Raw genomic sequence first — 14,079 nt, forward strand, 5'->3', positions numbered from 1 at the left:
CACACAGTGTTGCAAGCACACGTACTGTGGTCTGCCAGTCAGGTAATCAAGAATCCGTGGTACCAGGGAAGCATCCACCTGCATCGCTGTCAGCTTCTCCCCCAGCAGAGCAGGGCGGATGGTGTTGAACGCACTGGAGAAGTCAAAAAACATGACCCTCACAGTGCTCGCTGGCTTGTCCAGGTGGGCGTAGACACGGTTCAGCAGGCAGACGATGGCATCCTCAACTCCTAGTCGGGGCTGGTAGGCGAACTGGAGGGGATCTAAGTGTGGCCTGACCATAGGCTGGAGCAGCTCCAGAACAAGTCTCTCCAGGGTCTTCATGATGTGGGAGGTCAATGCCACCGGTCTGTAGTCATTGAGGCCGCTGGGGCGCGGCGTCTTCGGCACAGGGACGAGGCAGGACGTCTTCCACAGCACAGGAACCCTCCAGAGCCTCAGGCTCAGGTTGAAGACGTGGCGAAGTACTCCACATAGCTGAGGGGCACAAGCTTTGAGCACCCTGGTACTGACACCATCCGGTCCTGCAGCCTTGCTTGGGTTGAGAAGTTTCAGCTGTCTTCTCACCTGTTCAGCCGTGAAGCCCACCATGGTGGTTTCGTGTGGGAAAGGGGTATAGTCATGAGAGCAGGGTGGGGGACTGTGAGGAGGAGTAGGAGGGGAGAGTGGAATATGTGTGGCTTAGGCGTGGCTTGGTATTTACACGCAGTGAGAGTAGGCGGTGCAGTATGATTAAAGAAATTTACCTTTTCCACCTGTCCTCTCCTGTCTCCTCAACACAGCCCCACCCACCTACCTTCCCCTCCCCCACCCACCTACCTTCCTCCTCCCCCACCCACCTACCTTCCCCCTCTCCCACCCACCTACCTTCCCCCTCTCCCACCCACCTACCTTCCCCTCCCCACCCACCTACCTTCCTCCTCCCCCACCCACCTACCTTCCCCTCCCCCACCCACCTACCTTCCCCCTCCCCCACCCACCTACCTTCCCCCTCCCCCACCCACATACCTTCCCCCCTCCCACCCACATACCTTCCCCCTCTCCCACCCACACCTTCCCCCTCCCCCACCCACCTACCTTCCCCTCCCCCACCCACCTACCTTCCCCTCCCCCACCCACCTACCTTCCCCTCCCCCACCCACACCTTCCTCCTCCCCCACCCACCTACCTTCCCCCTCCCCCACCCACCTACCTTCCCCCTCCCCCACCCACCTACCTTCCCCCTCTCCCACCCACCTACCTTCCCCCTCCCCCACCCACATACCTTCCCCCTCTCCCACCCACATACCTTCCCCCTCTCCCACCCACATACCTTCCCCCTCTCCCACCCACACCTTCCCCCTCCCCCACCCACCTACCTTCCCCTCCCCCACCCACACCTTCCTCCTCCCCCACCCACCTACCTTCCCCTCCCCCACCCACACCTTCCTCCTCCCCCACCCACCTACCTTCCCCCTCTCCCACCCACCTACCTTCCTCCTCCCCCACCCACCTACCTTCCTCCTCCCCCACCCACCTACCTTCCCCTCCCCCACCCACACCTTCCTCCTCCCCCACCCACATACCTTCCCCCTCTCCCACCCACACCTTCCCCCTCTCCCACCCACACCTTCCCCCTCTCCCACCCACCTACCTTCCCCCTCCCCCACCCACCTACCTTCCCCCTGCCCCACCCACCTACCTTCCCCCTCCCCCACCCACACCTTCCTCCTCTCCCACCCACCTACCTTCCCCTTTACCTATCACCTGCCAGGTTGTACTCCTCCCCCTCCCCCCCTTCTTATTCTGGCTTCTTCCCCCTTCCTTCCCAGCCCTGAAGAAGGGTCTCAGCCCAAAATGTCGACTGTTTATTCCCCTCCATAGATGCTGCCTGACCCGCTGAGTTCCTCCGGCATTTTGTGTGTGTTGCTCACCAACTGTTTTCTGGTTTGGGCGTCCCTCGGGTGAAGGAAATTATTTCTGCAGTTTAATGAGTTATCCAACAGGTGGGGAATCTTCATCCTCTTGTCATCCATTGTCTTCACAGCCCCCCATTCTCAGGGTCTGATCCAATGCAGACGTACAACATAATCCTCAGAGGGATTGATATGATTGAGTTCCCGAAGAAAATTACCAAAAACGCGGGCACACTGATCAAAAAACTGTGCAGGTGGGTGTTGCAGAAATATATTTGTTTATTTATTGAGATTGTTAGTTATGTAATGAGCTGTATGACATGGGTGATCACCGTCTTTCCCTACCCTTGAATGTACCCGGCAAATTTTTCTACAGAAGTGGTTTGCCATTGCCTTCTTCTGGGCAGTGCCTTTACAAGACGGGTGACCCCAGCCATTATCAATACTCTTCAGAAATTGTCTGCCTGGTGTCAGTGGTCACATATCTGTATGGGTGTGAGTGGGCAGGAAAGGGGCTTGTTGCTTTTGTTTCCTGTGTTGTTCTGCTGAACACTGGGGACATGCTACGTTGGTACTGGAATGCGCAGTGACACTTGCAGGCTGCCCCCAGCACACTCTTGGATGTGTTAGTTATTAGTGCAAAAAATACACTTCACTGAATGCTTCCATATAGATGTGATAAACAAATGAATCTGAATCTAAAATGAATATCGAATGTAGAACACTACAGCACAGTACAGGCCCTTCGGCCCACAATGGACAGCGTGGCAACGTAGCGGTTAGAGCAACACCTCACAGTGCCAGAAATCACTGACTGGGATTCGATCGCTGCCTCTGTCTGTACGATCACCCTGTGACCATGTCAGTTTCCACTGGGACCTCCTGCTTCCTCCCAAATTCCAAAGATATGAGTTGGGGGGGACGGACGATTAGGGTTCATAAATTCAGGGTATGGTATGTTGGCGCTGGAAGCATGGTGACACTTGCAGGCCGCCCACAGCATGTTCCTGCTGATTTGATTTGACACATATTATATATGCTAGCCTCAAGATTCACACCACCAGGTTCAGGGACAGTTATTACCCTACAACCATCAGGTCCCACACCACCAGGTTCAGGAACAGTTATTACCCCTCAACCATCAGGTCCCACACCACCAGGTTCAGGAACAGTTATTACCCCTCAAACATCAGGTCCCACACCACCAGGTTCAGGAACAGTTATTACCCTACAGCCATCAGGTCCCACACCACCAGGTTCAGGAACAGTTATCACCCCTCAACCATCAGGTCCCACACCACCAGGTTCAGGAACAGTTATTACCCCTCAACCATCAGGTCCCACACCACCAGGTTTGGGAACAGTTATTACCCCTCAACCATCAGGTCCCACACCACCAGGTTCAGGAACAGTTATCACCCCTCAACCATCAGGTCCCACACCACCAGGTTCAGGAACAGTTATTACCCTACAACCATCCGGTCCCACACCACCAGGTTCAGGAACAGTTATTACCCTACAACCATCAGGTCCCACACCACCAGGTTCAGGAACAGTTATTACCCTACAACCATCAGGTCCCACACCACCAGGTTTGGGAACAGTTATTACCCCTCAATCATCAGGCTCTTGAAACAAAGGGGATAACTTGTTCCCTCAACTTCCTCTTCCTGAAGTCCACAATCAGTTCCTTAGTCTTACTGACATTGAGTGGCAGGCATTTGTTGCAACACCTCTGACCCAGCCGATCTATCTCATTCCTCGTCACCACCTGAGATTCTGCTGACTACAGGTGTGTCATCAATGAATATTTCCTATTATAATTTATAGTATTTTATGTATTGCAGTGTATCTGTCACACAACAATAAATTTCATGACATGTCAGTGATATTAAACCTGATTGAATCTGATTCTTTGTGTCTGAACAGGGACAATCCCTCTGAGAGGCTGGGAAACCAAAAGAACGGAGTTAAAGACATCCAGAAGCACAAGTAAGTGGTGTGGGGAAGTTCAGACGGAAACTATCTGAGTGCTAGGAGAAAAGGTGGAACTGGAACCGGACCGGCAGCAGTGTGTGAACGCCGTTCTCAGTGTCAGCTCCACCCCAAGGTTCTGTGCCTGGCTTCCTCCTCCCGGCGTCAAACCAGTGTTAGCACTGGATGTCTCCCTTCAATAGACGGTCCCTTGGATATGAAATGGAGTTAGTGTCAGCAGAGCTGCGCCCCAGAATAGGAGGCTGGAGATGGGCTAGACTTCAGGTAGTTTTAACCCTTCATGAAAAGCAGAAGGAAAACCACAGGTAAATGCACGCAGGCTTTTTCCACGGAGGTTGTTTGAGAATAGAACTAGAGGCCATGGGTTAAGGGAGAAAGGTGAAATATTTAAGGGAAAACCTCTTCACTCAGAGAGCGGTATGAATGTAGGACGAGCTGCCAGTGGAAGTGATGGATGTGGGTCCAAATGCAACGGTTAAGAGAAGTTCGGATAAGTAACTGAATGGGTCTGGAATGGAGAGCTGTGGGACAGGCTCGGGTAGATGGGCCAAGGCAAAATAACAGTTTGACAGGGACCAGACAGGCCGAAGAGTCTGTTTCTGTGCTGTAATGCTCTATGGGTCTAAGGGAGGGAGGGGTGAACCAAACCAAGGCAAGTGCAGGTAATCTGAGACAGGAAGTCCATACATAATTATCTGTAATGTGGTTAACAATGTTCCTGATTGGGGCAATGGATTACAGCATGAAAATAGGTCCTTCAGCCAGTGAGTCCATGCTGGTCCTCGAGCACAAACGAGGTCAACTATGGATGTTGCGACCCAGCTGTATACGTGATTGATAGATGTGGTGTGGGCACGTGGCCAAGTGGTTAAGGCATTGGACTAGCTACCTGAAGGTCATGAGTTTGAGCCCCAGCCGAGGCAACGTGTTGTGACCTTGCGCAAGGCACTTAACCACATGTTGCTCTGCAACGACACTGGTGCCAAACTGTATGGGTCCTAATGCCCTTCCCGTGGACAACATTGGTGTCGTGGAGAGGAGAGACTTGCAGCATGGGCAACTGCTGGTCTTCCATACAACCTTGCCCAGGCCTGCGCCCTGGAGAGTGAAGACTTTCCAGGCGCAGATCCGTGGTCTCGCAAGACTAACGGATGCCTTTACCTTAGATACTTTATTGATCCCATAGGAAATTACAGTGTCACAGAAGCATTACAAGTGCACAGATATAAATATTAGAGAAGTAGAAACAATAAAAAATAAGCTACTACAAACAGTCGAACAGGAGGGTTCATCGCTTCCCCGGCTGCAGGTTGACTCATTATAGAGCCTAACGGCCGAGGGTAAGGATAACCTCATATGGCACTATTTGGAGCAGTGCAGTGGTCTTAGGCTATTACTAAAAGTGGTCCTCTGTTCAGCCAAGCAAGCCAGGGCTGTACGATATGGAGAGCAAGCTGTTGCCCATGTAGCAGGCTTCCCAACTCCATGCAGCTGATGAACCCAAAGAAACTGCAGAGTCCGATACAGTTTGGCATCAACGGCATCGCAGGAGTTGCCAGTCAGCGTTGAACTCAACACTAGACTGTCTTAGGGACTCCAGCTCCTGAGATTTCCCTGGGGGGGTTTACTTCCTAAGCCTTCCCCATGAGTGGGTAGAGCTTCACGGCAGCGGAGTTTTCCTTCTCCTAGATCAGCTGCCAATCACGGCTGAGGAGCCCCATCTGGCCAGAGCCACTGGGTTTAAGGTGCCAGTAACCAGCCTTTGTCCCCTCTCCTGTCAATAGCAATGGTTCTGCTGGGCTCAAGCACAGCGGTTACACTGATCCCATCTCATTTGGAAATGTTTAAGGGTAACATCCGGGGAAGCTTCTTCCCTCAGAGGGTGGTGAGCGTGTGGAACGAGCTGCCAGTGGAAGTGCTGGATGCGGGTTTGATTTCAATGTTTAAGAGAAATCCGGATCGATACATGGATGGTAAGGGGATAGCCTAGGTGTAGGTCAATGGGACGAAGCAGTTTAAATGATTTGGCATGAACTAGATGGGCCAAAGGGCCTGTTTCTGTGCTGTACTTTATGCCTCTATAACCCTCTATAACCTTCATTACCTCAGGTTTTACCACTCACCTACAAATGACCAACCTGCTCATCATTGGGGTGAGTGAGGGCTACGGTAGGAAACTTTGTCACATGGTGTGAGCAGAATTATTTGCAGCTTAATGTGAAAAAGACTAAGAAGCTGGTGGTAGACCTGAGGAGAGCTAAGGTACCGGTGACCCCTGTTTCCATCCAGGGGGTCAGTGTAGACATGGTGGAGGATTACAAATACCTGGGGATACGAATTGACAATAAACTGGACTGGTCAAAGAACACTGAGGCTGTCTACAAGAAGGGTCAGAGCCGTCTCTATTTCCTGAGGAGACTGAGGTCCTTTAACATCTGCCGGACGATGCTGAGGATGTTCTATGAGTCTGTGGTGGCCAGTGCTATCATGTTTGCTGTTGTGTGCTGGGGCAGCAGGCTGAGGGTAGCAGACACCAGCAGAATCAACAAACTCATTCGTAAGGCCAGTGATGTTGTAGGGATGGAACTGGACTCTCTGACAGTGGTGTCTGAAAAGAGGATGCTGTCCAAGTTGCACGCCATCTTGGACAATGTCTCCCATCCACTACATAACGTACTGGTTGGGCACAGGAGTACATTCAGCCAGAGACTCATTCTACCGAGATGCAGCACAGAGCGTCATAGGAAGTCATTCCTGCCTGTGGCCATCAAACTTTACAACTCCTCCCTTGGAGGGTCAGACACCCTGAGCCAATAGCCTGGTCCTGGACTTATTTCCTGGCATAATTTACATATTACTATTTAACTATTTATGGTGTTATTACTATTTATTATTTATGGTGCAACTGTAACGAAAACCAATTTCCCCCGGGATCAATTAAGTATGACTATGACTGTGTGTGGTAGCACAGTAGTGTAGCAGTTAGGATTACAGTGCCAGTGACCCAGGTTCAGTTCCCCCCGCTGCCTGTACGTTCATACGTTCTACCCATGACCATGTGAGTCTCCTTTGGTTTCCTCCCATTTCCAAAGTCATAGGGGTAAGTAGGTTAACTGGTCACCTTGTATTGTTACTGTTCCTCAGCTCTAAATAAAGCAGCGTTAAAGGGAGCCCACATGGTCGAAGGGAAGAACATGCAAGCTCCATGTGGCCAGCGTTGGAGATGAGCATCGAACCTGGAGCACAGAACCCGTGAGGCAGAGGCTTTGTCAGATGTTCCCTTGTGCGGGCAATGTTATCCACATGACAATTTCTCAGCTACGAGCTATTCAGGAAGGATAGGGGCTGAAAAGTAGAGCTGGGATTATGGCACTGAAGGGAAAATCTAGTCTAACTCTGGAGAAGGATCGTGTGTTTGGAACAGAAAAGGAACAAATGTGCCAATAAACCGCTGGGCGAGAGGAGAGATTGGTCCCCCATCTTCCTCCCTGAAAACCCCAACATGACTCCCCCGACCCCAGTTTGAATATCTGCTGTATCTTCACCATCCCCGCTGACCTACCCTCTCTGAGGCAGAACGTTCTGTCTTCAGCAAGGGTCTTACCTTTATCCTCTGCGCCTGCACCTTAGTGAGTTCCACACCCACCACAACATTACTTCCACCTCTGAGCCTACTTCCTTGCCAAGGATTTCTCAAGCAACATCGATGACCCCTTCTCGTCTTCAGCCCTCCTCCTCTTCTTCAACTCCCTGCTCTGGACGTTTTCATCTCTAATTGCCAACAAGACATCAGCTGCCTCACCTTCAGAACCCCTCTCTCCTATTTGAACCTCAAGCCCTCTGATCACACTGTCCTCCACTCTCTCTATACCAATCCAAACCTCACCATCGAGCTTGTAGATACATGGAACGTTGTGGTCAGGCAGACTGACCTCTAACTCTCTGAGGCCGGGAGGCATCTTTCTGAAACTTTCTACTTCCCTGTTGAAAAGGTCCCCACTCAGAGTCATCAGGGTGTTGTCTTCCACTCTGTCACCAACCTCATCAACCCTGGAGGTCTCCCATCCAGTTCCACTAACTTCATAGTTCCCTTACCCCACACTATTTGCTCCTACCCAAAATCCAAGCCAGTTCTGATGAAGGATCTTGGCACGAAATGTCAACCGTTTCTTCCTCTCCATAGAAGTTGCCTGATCTGCCGAGTTCCCTCAGTGTTAGCCGGGGTGAAAGGAATGTTCAGGAAAAGATCCAACACCGGAGACCGGTGCGGATGGAGGGGCTTCAGTCATTCCAAGCTACAGAGTGCAAATGCAACAGTCTAAACGGCATTCGTTCTTTGACCGGCTCACAGGTTGAATAGCTCACTCATTATGAAATTTGCTTGTGTACAGAATCACTCAGTACAAAGGTTGCTTGTTTCTTCTGTTCCAGGTGGTTTGAAGGCTTCAACTTTGAGGGGCTAAGGAAAGGAACACTCTCTCCGCCTATTGTTCCAAGTGTAAGTCATCTTAGATGTTGGGTTGGATCAGAGTTGTTTTCCAGTCATTGCTGGTGCAAATGGACTTTCCCAATCAGAGGTGAATGTTTTCAGTGGATTTTTTTCTTTTCCTCTGGTCTAATGGGGAGCTCCAGCAATCGTGCTCTATCTTATCCATGTGCTGTCCTCCAGTGACCACATTAAAGGCTGTGTTCTTCTGAACGTTGACACCTCATACATGCTAACAGCAGCCTAACAAATAGTCCCTCGTCCACTTGCCCCTCCCTCCTGGCATTTATCCCTGCAAGTAGGCCACCTCCTCCCTCACCACCAACCAGGGCCCCAAACAGTCCCTCCAGGTGAGGCAACACTTCACCTGCGAGTCTGTTTGGGGTCATTTACTACATCTGGTGCTCCCAGTGTGGCCTTTGCATCAGTGAGACCTGATGTAGAATGAGGGACTACTTCATTGCCTTGCTCTGTCAACCATAAAAAGGTGGCTACCCATTTCAATTACAATTCCCATTCCAACATGTCTGGCCATGACCCCCTCTACTGTCGTAATGAGGCCACATTGGTTACAGAAGCAGCACCTCATATTCTCCCTGGGTAACCTCCAACCTGATGGCATCAATTTCTCTAACTTATGGTATTTTCCTGCCCCTCCACCTTCTTTTCTTCTTTCCCCATTCTTGATTGCTCTCTCACCCTTTCTCTTCTCCTCCCTCTCTTCCACCTATCACCTCTCAGCCTCTCACTTCATCTCTCCTCCCTCACCCACCCTCCCACCTCCTCAGGAGGCCTCACATATCCCCTGCCAGCTTGTAATAATTCCCCACCCCCATCAACTTATTCTGGCTTCTGCCCCCTTCCTGATAAAGGATCTTGGCCCAAAACTTCGACTGTTTATTCCTCTCCATAGGCGCTGCCTGACCTGCAGAGCTCCTCCAGCATTTTGTGTGTGTTGTGACAGTTTGTGTAGCTTTGCGCAACCTAATTGTTGTAGGCTTGGGAAGTTGAAATAGTGTGGCAGCTAAGTGAATGTATCCAGGGGAAGCTCAGCCACACGGAGCAAGACCTTCCAGAATTTGTGGAGTTTAATTTGCAGAACTGTCAAGGGGAGAATCCCAAGGATCAGCATATGTGCCTTTGGACTAGTTGCGTGGGCTCCCTCGTCAAGAGGCAAAAGCTGGTTCTCCAGCTCTCCCGGGAGTGACATTCAGTTATCTCCATCCCAGACTCCCATCTTTCACATCCAACAACTAGTATCCTGACTTAAACCAAATTATTGACAGGAACGGTGTGCAAATCAGCCCTCAGCTAATTATTTGGTATATGGACAGAAAGTGGAACAGTCGTAGGGAAACATGCAATCTCACCCAGAGAACAGTACAATCCCTTCAGCCCTCCATGTTGAGCCTACCCAAGATCAATCTAGCACCTCCCTCCAGCATAGTCCTCCCTTTTTCTATCATCCATGTGCCTATCTAAGAGCTTCTTACTGTATCTGCCTCTACTATTACTCCCTGAGTACACCCCCACCCCCATGCTGTCCTCTAAATGTCACGAAAGGACAGCATGGTAGCACAGCGCAGAGCGTAACACTTCACTGTGCCAGTAATCCGGGTTCAATATTGGGGCCGTCCGTAAGGAGCGTGTACACTTTCCCTGTGACCACCTGGATTTCCTCCGGGTTCTCCGCTCTCCTCTCACACGACAAAGGTACAAGGATTAGGGTTGGTAAGTTGTGGGCATGGCATGTCGGTGCTGGAAGCATGAAGACAGTTGGGGGCTGCTCCCAGCAGAATCCTCAGACTGTGTTGGTCATTGACACAAACGATGCATTCACTGTATGTTTCAATGCACATGTGACAAATAGAAGTTAATCTTATCTAGAGCCTCTTAAAATGTCCCTATATGTACCTGCCTTTACCATCACTCACGGTAGCATGTTCCACGTACCCACACCACTCTGTAAAAAAAAACAAACAAACAAACAAACAACAATAACTTACTTCTGACATCTTTTCTATATGTTCCTTCAACCACCTTAGAATTATGCCCGCTCATATTATTCTGCCCTGGGAATAAAGGGCTGGCTGGCTGGCTTAGAGACACTTTAACCGTCCACTGACTCGTTTCCTTGTTTGCCATCTGTCCCTGACTCTCCTGTCCATGTTTCTCTCAATTCCAGGTGTCAGGGCCCTTGGACACCAGCAACTTTGACACATTCCTTGAGGACACAGAGGGGGAGCCACCCGATGAACAGTCAGGATGGGATGCTGATTTTTAAACTCTGCTCCTTTCTGACTGGCCTGATCCGCTGAGAAGGGGAAGCGTTGAATATTATATTCAGGAGTGCAGATGGAAGGCGGTGAACAATACAACTTGGACACTACAGCATTTATAAAGAGAAATAGACTGTAATCTATGTAAACAATTTAAAACTGACTGCAGACTAAATAAATGGAAAAGTCTGGTAGGGTGAATGCTTGTTATTTAAAGGTGCTATTTCATCAGTGGAAAAACCACAAAATAATCTTTAGTGGGACAAGATCCAAACCAGTCTGTTGGAGTGTTGTAAATGCCCTTGAGATACCAAAAAGGCCGGTATAGATTACAGCAAGGGCAACCACACATACACTCACACACAGATAACATACATGCAGCGGGCAGATTATCATCTTGAAGCTCAATCTCCGAGAAGTTGCAAAGTGGCAGTGGCAATATGCAAGTTGCCAATCCTATTTACAAACCATGTTCCTGGGCAGGCTAAGTTGGCGCTGAACGTGTGGCAATGCCTGCCAGTCTCTCCTAGCACATCTCTCGGTGTGTTGGTGGTTAATGTAAATGACACATTATGTTTTGACATACATGTGGTTAATAAATCTGAATCAGAATCTGTGCTTGTGCATCCTATCTTAAAGAAATTTCTCTCAAATTACTGAATGGATTTATTACCTTTTATGATGCCAAATACAATCAGTTTCCACTTTATTAGGAATATCTATATACCTGCTCATAACGCAAGTACCTAACCAGCCAATCATGTGGCAGCAACTCAATGCATAAAAGTATGCGGACATGGTCCAGAGGTTCAGTTGTTGTTCAGACCAAACATCAGAATGGGGAAGGAATGTGATCTAAGTGACTTTGACTGTGCAATGATTGTTGGTGCCAGATGGGGTGGTTTGAATATCTCAGACACTGATCTCCTGGGATTTTCATGCATAACAGCCTCTGGAGTTTACAGAGAGTGGTATAAAACACACACAAAAAAAGTGAGGGGCAGTTTTGTGGGCGAAAACTCTTTGCTAATGAGAGGTCAAAGGAGAATGCCAAACTGGTTCAAGCTGTCAGGAATGTGACAGTAACTCAAACAAGCACACATTACAACAGTGAAAGCACAACACATCGAGCCTTGAAGTGGACGGGCTAAAACAGCAGACCACGAGCATACGTTCAGTGGCCATTTTATTAAAGTAGCTACTGAGTGTATATCTGAACCCTTTCTTAAAGAAATCTTTCACATTAGTGAACTGATTTCTTGTCTTTTATGATGCTAAAGACAGCAAGCCTTTCTTTAGTTGCTGAGGGGTTTTGCTCGTTCAGTGTCTGCAGATCATCTGCATGATTTGTTGCAGATGCCAGTGTGTCAAGAAGCCATCCAGAGGTTGAGTGAGCAGGAGCACGTGCCTCTGCCCATGTGTGGTGTTTTGGAACCAATTTCTTGTCTTTTATGATTCTAGAGATAGCAAGCCTTTCTTTACAGTTGGTGTACAATTGCTGAGGGTTTTTGTTAGTTTAGTTATCTGGAAATCAATCTGCATGATTTGTTGCAAATGCCATTGTGTCAAGAAGTCATCCAGAGGTTGAGTGAGCAGAACGTGCCTCTGCCCCATGAGGTGTTTTGGGATTCTACTCGTTTCTGAGGGTTGAGGCCACAGAAATGAACATGTCTTTTCACCAATGGAGTTAGCGTTGAAAGTCAGGCCACTGGCAATGCACGTTTGCCAAAATCCTTTAACTCTCTAACTATAGTAGTGTGAGCAGTTTTGGGCCTCTCATCTAAGAAATGATGTGCTGACATTGGAGAGAGCCCAGAGGAGGTTCATGGAAATGAAAGGGTTAATGTATGAAGAGCATTTGGTGGCATCATGCTTGTACTCGCTGAATGAATGAGGGGGACCTCATTGAAACTGATCGAATATTGAAAGGCCTAGATAGAGTTGACGTGGAGAGTATGTATCTGACAGTAGGGGAGTCTAGGATCAGAGGACACAGCCTCAGAACATTTGTCCCTTTAGAACAGTGATGGGGAGGAATTTACCTACCAGAGTGGTGAGCCTGAAGAATACATTGCCACAGATGGCTGTGGAGGCCAAATCATTGGGAATATAGGAAGCAGAGCTTGATAGGTTCTTGATTAGTAAGGGCGTCAAAGGTTACAGGGAGAAGGCAGGAGAATAGGATTAAGAAGGATAATAAATCAACCATGATGGAATGTCAGAACAGACTCGATGGACCAAATGGCCTTATTCATTCCCTTATGTCTTATGGGGCAATAACCTTAAATAAAACATTATTTTTATAAGGTCAGAAGCCTGAAATGTTAACTCATTTTCTCTTTCAACAGATGTTGCCGAGAATTCAGCATTTTGTGAATTCACTTTTAGTCTCTGGTTTTGATTTCAAAAGCCAATAAAAATAGAGCCTGGGAGTGTTTATAATGGTTAAAATGAGAACGGCAGATAGTTGGTCATGACCAAAGGCTTGGTCAGAACAGTTTAAGCAGCACCTTTAATACAGAAGGATTTAAAGTAGGGAGAGGTTCCACATACCACAATTAATTGTCAGAGACCTGAAGGATGTTAAGTTCCCATCAGTTCCTGAACTCAATTCCTTAGCTTGGTGGACAACAAAGATTCAGTTGGTTGAATGACCCCTTCCCACACTGTATTAATGAGCGACTGTCAACAGATTTTCCCAAATAGGTTCCAAACAGCGCCAAGCCTGCGTGTGTGGCCAACTTCTGCCAATCATAAAACCATCAGACGTAAGAGCAGAATTATGCAATTTGACCTATCGGGTTTGCTTTGGCATTCAATCACATCTGATTTACCTTCCCTCTCAATCCTATTCCCCTGTCTTCTCCTTATAACCTTTGACACCCTTACTAATTAAGAACCTATAAACCTCCACTTTAAACATATCCAATGACTTGGCCCACACAGCTGTCTGTGGCAATGAATTCCACAGATTCACCTCCCTCCGGCTGAGGCTGTGGCCTGCTTGGGCTTCGTGACTGTGGACTCACTTTTGTTCTGAATGCCATTTACTTACTTTTATTGTTTGTGCAATTTGTTTTTTTCCCTCTCTCTCTCTCTCTGCACATTAGGTGTTTGACAGTTTTTTTAATGGGTCCTGTTGGATTTCTCTGTTTTGCGGCAGACTGTAAGGAGACAAATTTCAAAGTTGCATATACTATACATACTTTGACAATAAATGTACTTCGAACTTTGAGAAGAAATTCCTCATCTCTTTCTAAAGCAGGGGTTCCCAACCCAATGTCCATGGACCCTTTGGTTAATGGTAGGGGTCCATGGCATAAAAAGGGTTGGGAACCTCTGTTCTAAAGGGACGTCCTTCTGTCCTGAGGTTGTACCCTCTGGTCCTAGACTCTCTCCCATTTGGATATACCTTCTCCACATT

General features: G+C 48.6%; 1 protein-coding gene across 2 annotated transcripts in view; it reads left to right on the forward strand.

The window, feature by feature from the left end:
• LOC134350303 (cGMP-dependent protein kinase 1-like) overlaps positions 1-10,980 on the forward strand; it is an 86,888-nt gene extending 75,908 nt beyond the window's left edge. For both annotated transcript variants that reach the window (XM_063055347.1, XM_063055346.1), the window contains 4 exons: positions 2,027-2,149; positions 3,825-3,887; positions 8,322-8,388; positions 10,562-10,980. In XM_063055347.1, the coding sequence (XP_062911417.1) occupies positions 2,027-2,149; positions 3,825-3,887; positions 8,322-8,388; positions 10,562-10,660 (352 nt within the window). In that variant the 3' untranslated portion in view covers positions 10,661-10,980. The remainder of the gene's footprint in view (positions 1-2,026; positions 2,150-3,824; positions 3,888-8,321; positions 8,389-10,561) is intronic.
• Positions 10,981-14,079: the final 3,099 nt, after the last annotated feature.

The sequence above is a fragment of the Mobula hypostoma genome, chromosome 8 (assembly GCF_963921235.1).
Source record: "Mobula hypostoma chromosome 8, sMobHyp1.1, whole genome shotgun sequence".
NCBI classification, from domain to species: Eukaryota; Metazoa; Chordata; class Chondrichthyes; order Myliobatiformes; family Myliobatidae; genus Mobula; species Mobula hypostoma.